General features: G+C 36.3%; 2 protein-coding genes across 3 annotated transcripts in view; one reads left to right on the top strand and one right to left on the bottom strand.

Annotated features, from left to right (window-relative positions):
- The window catches only part of ABCE1 (ATP binding cassette subfamily E member 1), a 33649-nt gene extending 26159 nt beyond the window's left edge, over positions 1-7490 (top strand). Inside the window, exons 14-18 of the mRNA XM_062199549.1 lie at positions 1068-1178; positions 1264-1406; positions 1526-1648; positions 3178-3289; positions 4084-7490. Coding sequence (XP_062055533.1) covers positions 1068-1178; positions 1264-1406; positions 1526-1648; positions 3178-3289; positions 4084-4131 — 537 coding nt within the window. The 3' untranslated portion in view covers positions 4132-7490. The remainder of the gene's footprint in view (positions 1-1067; positions 1179-1263; positions 1407-1525; positions 1649-3177; positions 3290-4083) is intronic.
- The window catches only part of OTUD4 (OTU deubiquitinase 4), a 56533-nt gene continuing 46549 nt past the window's right edge, over positions 7489-17472 (bottom strand). For both annotated transcript variants that reach the window (XM_062199547.1, XM_062199548.1), the window contains 5 exons: positions 17003-17083; positions 15907-16045; positions 15057-15317; positions 14025-14065; positions 7489-12511 (listed from right to left, as the gene is read on the bottom strand). In XM_062199547.1, the coding sequence (XP_062055531.1) occupies positions 11294-12511; positions 14025-14065; positions 15057-15317; positions 15907-16045; positions 17003-17083 (1740 nt within the window). In that variant the 3' untranslated portion in view covers positions 7489-11293. The remainder of the gene's footprint in view (positions 12512-14024; positions 14066-15056; positions 15318-15906; positions 16046-17002; positions 17084-17472) is intronic.

Here is a 17472-nt window from a genome sequence, read left to right as displayed (position 1 = left end):
TTGGGTTTCTTATGTGATCCATTCTAAACATTTTATCTTAATAAAGATTTGCTTTTTATGTTAAAAAAAAAAAGTCAAATTAGAAAATAACCAAATGTCCATTCCCAAAAAAGGATATTTTTCCCAAGAAGATATACAGATAGACAAAATACTCATGAAAAGATCTCAGAATCATTAGTTATTTGAGAAATGCAGTGAGATACCACTTTATAACCACTAGAATGGCTAAAACCCAGAAGACAATACAACTGTCTATGAGAATGTAAAAACACTGGAAAACTTTAAAGTGATAGAGCCACTTAGCAAAACAATCTGGCAGACCCTCAAATTAGTAAGTTACAATATAAACCAGCAGTTTTACTCCTAAGAGTATACCTTAGCTTTACATAAAAACTTACACATGAGTGAAGCAACGCAAATGTCCATCAGCTGGTAAATAAACAAAAGGTGGTATATCCATACAGTGTAAGAGTCACAAAAAGAAAATACTGATAGATGCTACTGTATGTATAAAACTTAGAAGCATACTAAAGTTAACCTTTGGGTTTCTCCAGGAGTTGTAGTGAACTTGAATGGAGTGTCTGCATGCAGGACCTCAACACTACTTTTACTGTGTATGTCTGTGAAATAGCTTCACTTAGAATGAGTTGTATCATTCATAACTTTCCAGAAGCTTAGCTTGTAAATTCCCAAACTCAGCCCTATCCTGAAACAACAAGCAAAGGGTGTTTTAGAATCATACCTAGCACATTATTGTGCATTTTGTGTTCTCTATTGGTTATTGCCTAAGATTACTTGATGCATATTTTGACTTTCAGAATTATTCCCATTTTCATATGACTTTTTCCCCTGAAGTAGTCCTTTGCCTACTACTTTCAAATTTGAAGATTATTATTGATTTTTTATTTGTTGAACATGATGGGGTTTTGAGAATTAAAAATAAAATTGAAACCTGTTGGTGGTATATGATACAGCCTTGCCCTAGAGCTTAACTTTATCGGGATTCATAAATTGAAGAGGTCTGTCCTGAAATTTTATCATTTAAATATTTCTTCTATTAAAAACAGGGAAGTGTTCGCCAGTTATTACATGAAAAGATAAGAGATGCTTACACTCATCCGCAGTTTGTGACTGATGTAATGAAGCCTCTGCAGATTGAAAACATCATTGATCAAGAGGTACTCTAGCGTAATTTTTAAAAAATTTTATTATCAATTTAAACTTTGGATTTCTTAATATGGTTTGCTAAATTTCTTCAATTAGGTACAAACATTATCTGGAGGAGAACTACAGCGAGTAGCTTTAGCTCTTTGCTTGGGCAAACCTGCTGATGTCTATTTAATTGATGAGCCATCTGCATATTTGGATTCTGAGCAAAGATTGATGGCAGCTCGAGTTGTCAAACGGTAAATACTTTAATCACTAGAGTATTAATTTTGGTTTTGTGTGCTAGCACACAAGTGTGCTTAATAGGACATTTGAGTGTTTTACAAAGATATAAAAAATGTCAAAATCCTTGTTTTAGTTTCATACTCCATGCGAAGAAGACAGCCTTTGTTGTGGAACATGACTTCATCATGGCCACCTATCTAGCAGATCGAGTCATCGTTTTTGATGGTGTCCCATCTAAGAACACTGTTGCAAATAGGTAAATTTACTTTATATAATGTTCAAAGCTAACTATAATTTTGAGTTCTGACAATTAGAAGATTGTTGCATTTGAAATTTTATAATAAGCTGCTAACAGTAAACTTGATACCACTAGAAATTCTAATTGTATGATTCTTGAGATTATTCACACTGAGTACTGGATGGGCCTGTGGAGTCTTGGTTTTCAGACTGTATTATGGAATGCTTGACCTGGGGGGCAAACATTCAGAACTCTAACACCTTTTTTTTTTTTTTTTTTTAAGATTGCTTTTTTTATTTGTAAGGCAGAGTTAGAGATCTTACTGATTCATTCCCCAAATGGCTGCAACAGCTGGTGCTGGGCTGATCAGGAGCCAGGAGCTTCTTCCAGGTCTCCCATGTGGGTGCAAAGACTCATGCTTTTGGGCCATGTTCCACTGCTTTCCCAGGCACATTAGTAGGGAGCTGGATTGGAAGTGGAGCAGCTGGGATTCAAAATGGCACCCAAATGGGATGCTGGCAATGTGGATGGTGGCTTTTCTTTTTACTTGCTTTTTGTCTGCTTTATTATTTGGATATCAAAAAAAGAATTTGTTCTTCCAAATAATTCCTTGTAAACATTTTTGTGCATGACACAAGAAAATGAAATTCAGAGAGTTTACTTGGCCTGCCCAACTATAACTGAGCACACAAGTAGGTTCCTCATTGTTGCAAATTTAAAATGAATAACTTTTCTCTCATTTTTCCCTATTATCCTCCCCTTTTCTCTCATTTTTCCCTATTAGCTTGAGTGAGAGCACTCATAATAGAGAAACCTAACATTGAAATGTTTATAAAAAATTTCTTCCAGTGCTCAAACCTAGTAAGTGAAACCATGTAAATTGCTAGTATTCAGAATCTGTCCTTTAAAAACAGCAATTTGAAGTGATTCCAACATAGTACTTTTTGTGTTGGAGAGGGAGGAATGGAGTTACTATTTGAATCATTCAGCCAGTAAAAGTACTTTACTGGACTTCCTAGAATTTCTTAGTTTTCAGCTTAACAATTATTGAGAATTTTATTTCTTAAAAAATAGTTGGGGAAATTTCTTAGAATATGTGAAACATGTTTATTCACATAATCTTCTATTTCTATTAATAAAATGTTTACTCTGTATTGATTTGGCATGATCTTAAATGCAGCCTAGATGAAAAAAATTTTTAGTTACTTTTGAAACCAGTAATACACAGACATATATATTCCAATGCTGCATTTCTAAAATAGAGAACTTTGTGATTAAGCTCCTTATTAACAATCTTTTATTTTTTCAAAGAAGCTTCTGTCTTCAGTGTTTCTTTTTCCAAACCAGAAGTACAATTTAAACTGTTGGTTTTACACAAAAATATTATAGCCAAGCAAATTTGTATAATTAGTCATTTCTGAGAATTTATGGTACACTGTAATTATGCTGTAGACGATTTATGATTTTTATGATTTGGGAGTTGAAATGGTTCTTTAACATTTAAGGGGTAAAATTTAATCAAATTTGATTCCCCCATCCCTTCCTAGTCCTCAAACCCTTTTGGCCGGCATGAATAAATTTTTGTCTCAGCTTGAAATTACATTCAGAAGAGATCCAAACAACTATAGACCACGAATAAACAAACTCAACTCAATTAAGGTATGTGAAAAACAATCCTCAATCATGGTTAACTTCGATTTCAGTATAAAAATTAAAGCGTGGGTCTTTAAAAGCCATTGCCATATTTTATTCTGATTCATGTTTTTTACATTTTGATACCTAATGGCATTCTCCAGTCAATCTGGGCATCAGTTGTGATGTAGCTGCCATTGTGCAAGGACTCAAAGCTGTTTATATTGTGTCTTGAGTATATTCACTGTTATTTCCCATGTTCATTGCCACTTAAAATATCTAAAGCATTGTCACTCTGTTGAGTAGGTGCATAGTTCAGCCCAGGTATACCTGTCAATCATTCCTGTATGCCCACCTATCTTAGATCATCTACCTTAATCCTAACAAAGGAACTGGTAGGCAAGGAGCTTCTCCTGGATTATTACTAGCCAGTCTATATACAGTATTGGCAATAACTTGTTTTATATATTTTATGTAATAGGTAGTTCTCAAACTAACATTATCTTTTGAGCCAGAGCTTAAAGTTGAAATGAGAAAAATGGAGTTTGTTTTCCCAGAAATATAATACATTTTATATATGTACAGTATCTTGTGTAAAGGGACTTAGCTTGTATTGCTGTGAGAGTGGTTTAGTGATAGGGTAAGGGGCCAAGGGTAGCCATCTTGTCTTTGTAGTGGACCCCAGACTATGCAGAAGTAGGTGGTGAGTGGAGGTTGTCCAGGCCTGTAGTGAACACAGCTAAGTAATCCCATGCATGAAAATCTGCCTGTACATTTATGGAAACAATGTTGCTGACTTTTATTACTTCTCTATCTTGTAGGATGTAGAACAGAAGAAGAGTGGAAACTACTTTTTCTTGGATGATTAGACTGAATCTGAGGAAATCAATAAGCCATTTACTAAAAGAAACATTGACTGGGATTTTTGTCATATAAAACTTTAATCAGGTTTTATGCCCCCACATACTTTGGAACTTGAAGTATAATTAATATACATCAAAAGCCAGTTGTGTTGTAAATTGTAGTCTGAACACAGAAAATGCCACTTTCCTGGAAAAGTTCATAAGGCACTTTTGTGCATATTCTAAAATGAAGACATTTCAAGCTACACAAATTACCTCCAAGTTTTCATGATGTATGGGAAGATTTTCAATAGTGTAATATATTCATGTACCAAATGCTGACCAGTGTGTGCCCCCTTTAGAAAAATCTTGAAATTACTTTCTGTGCTTACCTGGTTTGCCAAGTATGCCAGTATAATGAAATTTCCTTTATTTTATAAGCTGGTCAAAGACCCCATTGATGATATTTGATAAATAAACCTGAGGATTATATTAGCTACTTGTTTTCAATCTTTACACTGATAATATAGTGCGAAGTTTCTAAGACTGCGAAAAAGCACCGTTAGAAAAATGAGTATTACCTTAAGTTTTTTGGTGCTTTTGACCATCACTATCAAATATTTGTGTCCCGTCCAAAAAAAAAAAAAGAAAAAATCCCTAACTTACCTGGATTTGTCAGTTTTTGCATTTTGTAAGGCTCCATACGCTGTAATTATTCTAATGCCATTTTTAAATATTTATATGAGTGTAACCACCAATTATAATTATGAAAAACCATTTTTAAAGAATTTTTTGTTTACCCTTGTTCCTACAGACTCAGAAATCTTTGGAGTAGGTACCTCAGCGTCTGTGTATTTTCTTAAATTTCCAGACTTTTCACATGGACAGCCAGGGATTTGTGAACATTTCCTCAGTAGCAGCATTATTGCCAGAGTGGCCAGATAGCAATACCAAATATGTTTGGTACCAGTCACATTCATTTCTAAGTTTGCGAATAGGTTATTACCTAAACCTTCTAACTTTTAGTTTTGGACAGTGTATAACAAAAGTTCTAAGAACTTGTCCAAATATTTTAAGTTCCTAAATCTGAACAGCAGGATATTTGTGGCCAGAAGCCATTATTAATGCATTATTGACTAATGCACTGAACTGGAATTAATCCATGAGTAAGGAAGATTTTACCAAACATATTAATAGGGCAAGCAAAATATCAGGGGAGTATGGAAATGACAGGGTTTTAGAACTCTTATATAAGAGCAGCCTTAATATGTAAAAAAAATAGTGGAAAATATGGTTTAACTGAATAGTTAGGCTTTCTAAACAAAATTGATGTTAATAATCCACAAATACTTGTGAAAGATTCAACTATACATAAATATACAGAATAAAAAATGCCCGCCCTTTACCCTTGCAGCGGTTAGTGGTGTGAGTTTAACATGCTCATCATTTTGTGTAAAGGGTTTGTTTTGTACATAAATGGGATCACACTAAATGAGTGAGTAGCAGCTATTTTTAAGGATAGGTTAAATTTATGAATGATTATTTCAAATATATTGATAAAATAAGACAAAAGCTATTTTTATTTACTGATTTCCATATTCTGTCCTTAATACTTGTGACATAACAGGAACACAGCTATTTCATGTAAATTAAATACCAAATATGGATTTATCAAGATTTTAAATAGTAGAAAAGCCTGTATAGTTGCTAACACAACTGCATGACCAATGAAATCAAGTACACCAGCAGTGCAGATGTTTTTAAAAGAAGGAACTGCTGTCTTAACTGAGGAAAAAAAAAAAAATTCTGGAATATTACATAAACTGGCAAGGGTCACAACACAGTTTATATAATATTCTACCACTCTTAGGAAAATATGCAAAATATTAAAATACAAGAAACATTGCGACAGATTGCTTTTAGAAAGGACAGAGTGGTTAAAGGATGAAGATAGACGTAGCTTTTGAATTTGTGTGCATCTAATGTAAAAATCCTAACAAACAAAAACAATACAATGGTGGTAAGCTTTTTCTGCAGTAACAATTTTAGACCACTAGTATCCTGTATACCACTCAGCTTATCACATCATGAAGTGGACCTACTGTATTGATTTAGTGACAGTATAAGCAATTCAACATAATTTCATTGATGTTCATCATCATACTTATATGTGCTTATCAAGACCTTAATGCAGTCAATGACATACTGTGAGCACTCCATAGTAGTTCTGCATCAAATTGCTATGTGAAAGAAGAAATTCCCAGGAAAGAGTCACAGCATCCTATTAAGTGTTAGGTCCGCAGAAGAGATGAGCATGGGCATTCAACAGAATGGGGGAAAAAAAAAAAAAAGGATGAATACAGGTTAAAAGGACAATTCTGTTTTCTTTCACATGCTGAAATTAGGAAGTGAAAAGAGCAAAGCAAAGGCTGGTTAGAAGCAGCCAGTTAGAATTATCTAGAGTTCCCGTTCTCTAACAATTTTCTAAACAATTAAGAAAAAAACTTCTGAAAGGTTCTTAGAGGACACACTTAACCTGTCCTCTTAACTATTCTCTTGGTCCATGAGCTAGGTCATAAAGGGAAGCTGTAATTGCTCTCACAGCTACTTACATCTTCATGCCACTCTCCAGATATGGAAGCTTAATAAATTGCTCAGAGTGAAAGGCAGGCCCTTCTAATTAGAGAACGTCAGAGAAACTACCACATACTCCTTGAGACCACTGTCACCTTATCCAACCCACCACCACCCCCAAGTTCTTCTGAAGCAGTCTTAAGCTAAAGACCCAAGTAACTAACCAACTCATTACGTTTGTACTAGCCCAGTGTCCCTCCAGGCTTGCTGCTCCTGTTACCAGGAACCCTTCAAATACTTGCACTAAATGAGGGCTTTTTGGATCTTGCTTATCTTAAGTATGTTAAACAAGTGTTGACAATATTCTTTGGTGACTTAAGAAACCGATGAGTTTTCAAAGTATTTAAGTATGCCTGATATGTTTACTTTCCAAACTACATGTGCTTCATCTTCATACAGCATAAGTACTGAACATAAACTGCAAAACAAGGATTATTTGATCCAGAAATTTAGATACTCTGCACACTGCCATTTACTCCATTAATTGTAAAAAACATTTAGAGCTAGATTCAAGTTCAAATTCTACTACTTACTAGTTGCATGGCCATAGGCAAATAACTGTGCTTTGGTCTTAGTTTGATTGTATTTATAAATTAGGCAAAGTACCTATCATCCCCTATAGGTTATAAATCCCATAAAAACTATCAACTCACTGAGAAAGCACCATGGAAACCATCTTTCAAAGAATTCACTAAAATTACTCTTTACATACACTCTGGTTATTCTGGAATCAAAGAATCACAAGCAGGATTCAAGAGACAAAATTTAATATATGCACACAGTTTTTATATATAATGCAGCATCACACCATGTAGGGCATTTATCTTATTTTATACATTCAGATATGTTTGAAACACTTCTTAAGGCTACAAAACAGAACATAGAAAAATAAACAGGAATATATTCAACACTTACAAAAAGTGATATGATAAAGAATATAAAGTACTATGTTCCTTTCAACACTTCAAAAGATATGTATATATATATATATATATATACTTTTTTTTACAAGTAACATCACAAGTGATCACATCTTCACATGCTTTTAAGTATTATTTTTACTCAGTGTAAGGCTATTATCATTTTCCATACATAAATTTTTTTCTAGCTCTGTAACAAATGCAATTTTTAATCCATTCAAGTAAATTCAACCCCAAAGTTGCTGCTGCTCAGCATTAAGACATGCACCCACCCCTTATGATTTTCTAAAACTTGTATTTCAGGGGGGAAATTTTTTCTTAAAAAAAATTAGTGGGAGAGTAAATAGCTGACACTAGTAGCAAAACCTCAGTTCTTTGACATACTGGAAGTGAGCCATTAAGATTCTGAATGAAAACAATAGCATTTAGACATAAAATAGGGAGCAAACTATAGTAAACAGAACCAGCGTAGCCAAATACACATTCTCTTTGGCTACACTAGAATGGACCTTGCTGAAGTACCCATAGTGAAAAGACAGTTTATCTCATCTAAAACAAAGTAAAACAAGTGAGGCAAAAATAAATATTGCTAATTTCTAAGATGGCTGAACATTTCCTAAACCACAAATGGTTAGAAAGGAATTTTATTGCACCAAGTCAATCATAAGCAAGTTTGCAGTTCACAGGCATTTAATCTACCCTTGAGTCACAAAGGAAACAACACACTGCAAGAACACAGGGTTTGCATCAAATAAGCTGCTTCAGCACTGCGGTCTGGGAAAACCTACTCATTGCCAGTTCAAGGCAGGGTCTGAGCTTCGGTCTGCATGAAAACAAACTCGTGGGTTACCAGGAACAGCATGGGGAATGCACAGACACCAGCATCTTGCTGCCAATAAACACCTGGGGCAAGAGTTAAAGGTATATCTGAAGGGAAATGAAAAGACACACAGTACTAAAAATGGGGCTAGAATCAAGTTCAGCAAAAGCACCTAACTAAAAATGAACAGGTGAGCTTTGGTCAGTCTAAATACTTGTTCTTCAAAAATTGTATGTATGATCATAATACAATAAAGTTTTGGTTTCCAAATCAATACAAATGATTCTCAGTTCTATACTTTTGCAGCTTTTCTCTTACACAGACGTATTTTATCTCATGTCAACAGACAATATGACATAGTTAAAATTAAGGAGGACAAAAGCTTGCTTGGCCCTAATTTGACCTCAGCATAAGGCAAAATCCCCTGGACTAGTACATTTAAAAACAAAGCTAAAAGAAGAAAACAAAACTGACGTTCATGCAAAGATTAATATTTAAAAAACTATCAAAAGTCAGAATTCTGATATTCCAGAGGTCATTGAGGAAAGTACCATCTACTCAAATTCTTTCAGCACTGTTTCCATCATGTCCTAGAGGTGAGATACAGGAAACAGGGAGCAAATCAGTGTTTCCTTCAGGAGCTATAGAGTACTGTTACTCGATTGAGGTAAGACAGCACGACAGTGAAGAAATAAACTAAGTATTCTTTCCTATCCAATTTTTTAACATTTCCAGAAACTGAGCTCAAACCCCAGTCAATAAAATGAAGCACACTGGAAACAGCCACTTTTGATCTCCTGAGATCAACCATTCAACTTTTAAATTGGTATTCATATCAAAATGTGATTTTCACAAAAAATGATCAGATAAACTAATCCTACACTAAAAAAAAAAGCATGAGCTGAAAGTGGAGGACCCTCTAAACTTCTCATTCCATAATTTAGCCACTGGGTTAAGCAGTACCTTCACAAATGGTTCTACCTTAGAAGGTGATGATAGAAATTCCTTTCAACAGATTCTCCCAAGAATTTTTTTCTTTGCCACACAACCATTTCAGTCTACAAAATTTTACCTAGCACCATCATAATAAAATGTTATCTTTCAAAGTGCTCTCTAAAATCCTATGTTACAAAATATCTAAATGCTAATCACTACTCAAATCAGCAGTTACACAGACATTAGGTAATTAAAACAGCACAGAGGTAAATAACCATTATTACAGTACAGTGGAGATTCACTGAGCCAAGCTGGCATCCAAACATTCCTATAGGTTAACAGAGAACCCAGAAAACTCGTCTGCTTCAGTTTGTCAAATTCAAGTGAATTGTATTTGCTTTTAAAGTTATATGCTTCAAAAAAACAAACAAGAAAGCCACGACATCTAGTTTTGGCTAGGTATAATTACACATGGCATGCAAGGAGAAATTACTACTATATTATTTGCATAGCACTCAAACTTCCTGATAAAAGGGTAATCAACATAAAAAAGCGGGTAGATTTTCACATTGGTATGTACAAAAAGAAACATAAGCTAGTTATTTTTACAAAGTAACACAGAAGAATGAATACTGTGCAGACAGTCCAATGTCCAAAGGAGAAGAGAGTGCAACATGCCAAGGAAACCTCTAGTGAATACTGCAAGGATTGGAAGGAACAAGATTGAAGACTTGTGACCTCAGGGAAAAAACTATCAAACGCAAAGCAAAACCACTTTCTAGCAGCGTCCTCTAGAAACGACCTGGAAGTCACAATCGTCTCATTCTGTACAATGATTCCAGCCATGACAAGCTGAACATGCACATGTAAGGTGATACACATCACCAACAAATGGTGCAAGGACAAAATAAAACACAGCAACTCTATAGAAACCTGTCAAGCTAAAAATGTTTAACATTTCTTCTCACAAAATATTTAGAATCTGTCAGTGCATTAGTGTTAAAGTGGCATTAAAAAACTTCTGCAGTTTTAACAGATGCAGATTATTTTCAAAATGCATAGCATCTACGTATCTTTCGAGTAGGCACCATGATATTTACACCAGTGCTAAGAATTCTTGGTGGAAACAGCCATTTCAGTGGATTTCCTACTATTTCCTAAACATCTATTCTTGTATGCACTCTCAAATTCAACAAATACTCACCAAAATTCAAAAATATACCCTATGAATATTAAAAGAACTATATACAACATTTCTAAGACACAGGTAATAGGCTGCCTTATGTGAAATATTAAAGAGAAGACATTATTCAAGTTTGACAGATATTGAGATGAAAGGCCTTTGGGTTGGAAGCATTTTAAAAGACAACAGTGTTTTAGGCTGAGAACTGTTTGAGCCCAGTTTACGACTAAGGCATTGCATAATAAAATAAACATTTCTATTTGGTGCAATGTTATATTTTGGAATCTATAGTGTGTCAAATGGTATATTTTCTTGTCACTTTAGTAAACACTATAAAGCACACATTTCCAACATTTAAAATCAAACTTATACAAGGAAAATAAAACAAACACTAAATCTATAATGTTTTATATTAAGTTGTTTATAAAAAATACTTTAACAAACTTATTTCCTAATTGTTAGGGGAGAAGTCACCTGATAAATCAAACTGACTGTGAATGAAGTGGCAATGCCAGAAATCCACCTGCCCCCTTGAAGTTATGTCCAAATTCTCTCGTCCAGAATGGGAGCAAGGCTAAACTTGGAGGGGAGAAGACAGTTCCAATTTGGATTTTTATTTCAATGTATTTTTTAAAGCCTTCAGAAACATTCCGCCTAAGAAAGGGTTTCTGCTCTAAAAGACTCCAGCAACAACCATCAAGTGTGTTGTCCCCTGTGGCCATCTCCCATCCCTGATCTCCTCCTGTCGCCCCTATAGGGTCGGCCTCTGACATTGCGATGGTACTGATAACCTTCATCCCGGCCTCTGCTTGGCTGCCCTTTCCAGGGCTCCTCAGCTCTCATGTGTTGATAGCCACCCCTACCGGAATAGCCCCAATCACTTTTGTATTTCCTGCCTCCATAAGTTTGATTATAGAACTGCTTGGATCTACCACTTCTCAAAATATTAGATACTTCATTTTCATCTTCTGAACTCTCTTCTTTTGGTCTTTGCACTCTGCTATCCACAGAGTTGGCCCCAGGGCTGACCACATCAGCAGCAGTCTTAGGATCTTTTACTTTTTCTGGTTTTTCTTTCAGACTCGGAATGGTCCTTTTAGGCTCAGGTTCAACTGGCACAGTTTCCCTCTCTCTGTTTAGAATCTGAGTGGGAAGATGAGCCTTTCCCTCTCCTCCGGGAGGGACAGAGGCCAGTGCCAGATCTGCTTTCCGTGTCTGGGATGACTGCTCTGCCCGGCCTTCATGCTTACTGCTCACACTCGCTTCAGGGAGAGAATGTACACCTTCACCCCTGGCTTCGGGAAACTCCTCTACAGCTGAAACGGAACCACATTCTTTAGACAGATCCAGATTTTCCAGCGGTAGATCCAATTCTCCTTTCTCATCAGAGGGCAGGACAATATTCTGCCTCATTACTGGGTTTTCTATGAATCCCTGAAAAGGGTACCCATACCAAACATGAGGGAAGAAAGGAGGTGCAATGGGAACTGGGCCCAAGAATGGATTAGGTCCAAAGGACGGTTGTGGGAACATATTCTTGCCACTTAGTGACTCGTCATATTCAGCATGAAGAAGCTGCCCAGGGTTCTCAGATTCAAGATCAGCTTGGTAAGACAACTGTCCGTGACTTTCAGACACCTGAGATGGAGGGATAACCAGAGGTGAAGAAAACGTTGGCGGTCCAATCTCTGCCTGTGGTATTTGGCCATTAACACTGGCCTCAGTCTGCATAGGAAAGTGTGTGTCGGTGCAGGTACAATCACTTTCATTCTGAGCAGAAGGGGCTTCTTGGAACCAAGGATTATGAGGATAGACAGGGACAGGGACCTTTGGGTACATCCTGCAGGCTGCCAGGTAGGCCTGGTGCAGAGGGTACAGGTAAGAATGTGGGGCCCACATCGGACAACTATATGCCTGAAAGAGAAACGAAACAGTAAGGTGAAGAAAAAGGGAAAATAAATAAGGTTTGTATATAAATCCACCTGAAAGCCCTGATCTCAAGATGAGTTTCTCATGACTATAAAGGCCATGTAACCTACAGCCCATATATCAGATCACTGGGATACCCAACATGACAAAGAATTCGAAAACTAAAGCACTGCTTTAAAGACACCATTGCTTGTTCCTCAAGTTCTGGAGATAGTATCTCAATCATTGGTTATTTAGCTAGAATTGCATTCACATTCTGGTTCTACCACAAACACTGGGACCATGACAGCCAGTTAACCTGTCTGGACCTGTTCTATTGTTAAAATGCTAGTACAGACGTAGACATCTCCAACAATAGGACTCCACAATTCTAGGATTAACTTGGACCTTTAACCAAGGAAAGATAATGCTGACAATTAAATATCCAAACCCTCCCTCTGCAAGGATTCCATTAAAAACTAAAATCGAGGGGCCAGCTCTGTGGCACAGCAGGTAAAGCCACTGCCTGCAGCACCAGCATCCGATATGAGCACTAGTTCAAGTTCTGGCTCCTCCAATTCCAATATAGCTACCTGGTAATGTGCCTACGAGAGCAGAAGAGGGTGGCTGAACTACTTGGAGCCCTGCACCCAAATAGGAGTCCTGGAAGAAGCTCCTGGCTCCTGGCTTTGGTTTGGCCTGGCCTTGGCCATTGTGGCCATTTGGGGAGTAAACCAGCAGATGAAAGATCTCTCTCTCTGCCTCTGACTCTGCCTTTCAGATGAGTCTTTAAAAAATAAACTAAAATCCAAAGAAAATGTAACTAGCTACTTAGATAAATGTAAAATTAGGCAACGATTGCCACAGATGATGAAATTAATCAAGTCTTCATGAAACTGTTCAACCGAACACCTCATTTCATATTGCAACTGTCTGGAACCCATAGAAACTAACCCAGAACAGGAGACAACCAGCATTGAGTGACAAGGACAGAATTCTCCAGCTTCTCTTTCTAAGAAATGTTATTCTAGGCTGACCACTTCCTAAAGGGCCTCCTTGCTGGGCTAGTGAACCACACAATCAAATACAGGAATACTTTCTCATAACATTTCTTTTGATCCTTTCAACAAACTGAAGCAAACAGAAGGGTATTACCCCCATTGCATAAATGAAGCTACGGTGAGAAAACACTGACTGGCATATCCAGAACTAGGCATCTAGAAAAATGTCACAGCAGAATTTTCATCTTTCAATCCAGGCCCTCTTAAGGGCATATCCATTAGGCTACACGGGGATATGTTCCTCTCCTGAGAACTCTCACAAGGTTGTCTACCACCAATTAAGAAAAGCAAGCAAAAACCGGCATCTCTACGCCCAACCAGAAGCAAATTTTAAACCATATAGTACTAAAAACACTGGTTCTTAAAATTACAAGATTTAGTAAGCCTTAAGTTACTGACATAGTTAACACTACTTAAATTTATTTTAAAATAATTTTCAAATGATAAAATGTAAATACCTTCACTCCAAGATTGAAGAAGAAACGAAGAATATTCTTATCTGAAAATAAAATAATCACTCATTAAATTACATATTCACAAAGCTTGAACTTGATCATCTTCAATCAATAGTTTTAACATTTCACCTACCAGAATTACTTCCTCTAACCTGTGTTATGAAACATAGATAAAAACTAATAAACCAAAAACCAACTATTAGTAATTCCAGGTTCAGTAGATATTTTTGATATTAATATCCAACTCCCAAAACAAATTTTGATTTTTATCTGATTAAAGCAATCTGAATAAAGCAAATTCAGGTGCTCACTGTATCTTTTTCAACTCTTCTTTGGAGCTTAAAAATTATGAAAATGCAAGAATATTTAAATGTAAACCTTACTTATAAAAAACATTTGTTGGACATTATCAGTTAAGGTATTCACTTGCCATTAAGCAGTCACCATTTGATTCAAACCACCCATTAATAAATGTATCCACATAAATCCAGGTAAACAGCATATAGGTAGTCATTACAATACTCTTTGAAGCTTTACAGAAATGAAGCAGGCAAAAGAGAGAGCAAGTGAATTTTAAAAGAATTGTTTGTTTAATTATTTGTTTAAATAATAAAGCATTCCAGATAACATTATAATAACAGCTATGTATTATATCCAATCTTCATAATACAGGTAATACAGGTAGTTCAAAAAATCAAATCAGTAAGTCAAAAAACCAAAACAGAACTGAGAAAGTTCAACCATGTTTAGGAATCTAGATGTGAAATTATAAGATCTTAATCCAAAATGGTTTCAAAGCTGTTTATGAAAAAATGACATGGGAGAGGAGCCACCACCAAGCATATAAAAATCATTTTCCAATAAAACCAAGATAAATAGGAGTGAATGGCCATTAGCCGGCTGCCCTCCCCGAGTAATTTCCTTCTTTGGCCTTACCAGACCTTTGGTGGCTACTTCCATCTCGTCATTTCTCCCTAAACCTGTTGGTACCTGATAAATACAATCAATCAATTTGAACTTGGAGAAGGAACTAACCTTTAGGCAAGTCCTCTCCAGTGTGACACAGTGAATAAGGTGGTGCAATGGCTCGATCTCCCTTTTCATTGTAAGGAAACCCAGGATACAGTGGGTCCTGGTAAAGGCTCAATGTCTGAGGCAAAGGCATCAAGGGCTGGTTAACTGCCTGTATTGACACAGGAACTGGAGAAGGTGTTAAGTGAGCTTGGGATACAGCAGAATCAGGTCCAGTGGTCAGAGTCTGTGTCACCGATAAAACAGGAATTGGAGCAGGGACACCTACAAAGAGAAAGGAATCGAAAGCTACAAAAACATGAAAATAATTCTTCTCCAGAAATATGCTGACACTGAGTTACAAAAGAAAGGACTGACACAGCTGGTAAAATAGTGTGCCTATGTAGTTCAGCAATCTGAACAAGCCCTCTATGTATCAATCAGCCTCTTGAACACACAGGAGGAAATGATCCCAGGAAACAAGCTTTGAGCCAGTATCTTCTAATTGAAGATCTTAAAAGTTTAAGTGTAAGACACAGAGACTGGCCAGGGTTTGAAAAAGGGGCTCATAATGAACAGACTCCTGGGGAAAGCATCAAATTGTGGCACCAGTTACTGCTGAGTGACCAAAGCAATCACTGGAGCTAACCAGCTCAAAACATCATGCCCCTAAGTATGAGAACATTTCTCATGGAAGACCTCCCAAACGTACTTGGCCCTGCCATGCTGGAAGCAGAGAAGCAGAGGCTCACAGAAAACTCTTTGAGCTCCAAGCATCCAACCCTACTCTGAAGTAAGCTTTCACTCAATAATCTGCACTCTCAGATTTTTATTGGTTGGTTAGCTGGTTGGATTTTCTCAATCTTTCTCTAACCTGTTGGTCCAAAAGTTGTAGGTTCACTTGGCCAGGCTGGCACAGTGGCTGGTAAAGAAGGCACCGCAGGAGTTAGATGGACCTCTGGAGACACTAGAAGGGGAGCTGGATTTGACATAGACACATGTTCTGCTGGCTTCTTCAAGAACAGAAGAGAGAAAACAAGAATCATTTTGCACGGATTTTAATCAGCTCTGAGTTGCCTCCTTCTTATACAAATAAAGTAAAGATGTTCCTTCTGGTCTTACAAATAAAAACAAACAAAAAAAAATCTAAAAAAAAAAATATAAACAGATTTACTCCTAACCAAGAGCTGCCCATCAAAAGTCACAGAAGTCACTAGCAGAGCTAGCAAAAAGACAAAGTGCTAAGGCAAGTGAGCAAAATCAGAGACCATCTTGAAATTTCTGAGTTATTTTAAAAAGTTCTTCATACAAAGACACACCTTGTAACTATACAAGGATACTTCCACATTTGTGGAAACTGCAGTTAAAGATGGCTTTGGTACAAAAAAAATTTTGTAAACCCATGCATTTTTTTTTTTCATAATATGCACTTCCATAAACTTTCTGAAGTACTTTATTTTCCTACTAAAATGAACAATATTCATTGAAAAGCATTTAACATTTTCTACCCCTGTATAGACCAAGAACTAAAATTTCTGCTTAACTCTGGTTTCTTCATCATTAAATTTTATAAACTGGTGGTACTGTCTTCTACCTAGATATGAAATAATTGTTAAAGACATAGTCAACTCTTTGCAACGACTCCTTCAAAAACTTAATTTTCAAGCCAACTTACCACAAAGTACAAAGTATAAAGCTAATAAATACAAACTCATGCAAAATCAATCCAGGAGAATGGCCAGGAAATGATGGTTAGAAAATAACTTCCCAAAAACACTGAGAATGTTCTGGACTAATACCAGTATCAGAATTACATGTAAATCATAACTGCTTCTAAATTGTAATGCTAGAATAATTTCTCCAATTTCCTATATAGACGGTTAGGTGTTTTGTTTTATAATGACCACATACAAAGGGAAAAAAATCCAGAAGATAGAACATTCAATGGTCAATTGCAACAATCCACTTACTTGTTCTGCAGGAGATGGGCACTCTAATTTCTTTGACTTCAATGGTGATGAAACTCTTGCACATCTATCATCACTAATATTCTTTAGAAGCAAAAAGAACCAACAGAGCTTTATTTTTCTTTCCAAAAAATCACATTCTAGGTTAACTGTGGTTTCCTTTACAACTCACCCTACCTGCACCTGACAGAATTCTCTCATAAGAATTTTTTCCAATATGTCTATCTTCCATAGGTAGGTTGACTTTGCCAGTGTATCTTTATCAGAGCAAATTACTAGGCAGTTTTTTATTAAAGGCATGATTTCAAGCAGCACTCTCTTCTTTAAAAATGGTAATCTATAATATTATACTGCATGACAGAGAGTAAAAGGTGTTTTCTAACAACTCAAATTGGGCATTCTAATAATGTACCACAAAGAGATGGTCATGAGTCAGATATATGGCTCTGGGGTTAAGCCACCACTCGGGTTAC

Source organism: Lepus europaeus, chromosome 8 (assembly GCF_033115175.1).
Source record: "Lepus europaeus isolate LE1 chromosome 8, mLepTim1.pri, whole genome shotgun sequence".
Taxonomy (NCBI): Eukaryota; Metazoa; Chordata; class Mammalia; order Lagomorpha; family Leporidae; genus Lepus; species Lepus europaeus.
This window is presented reverse-complemented; position numbering and strand designations above follow the sequence as displayed.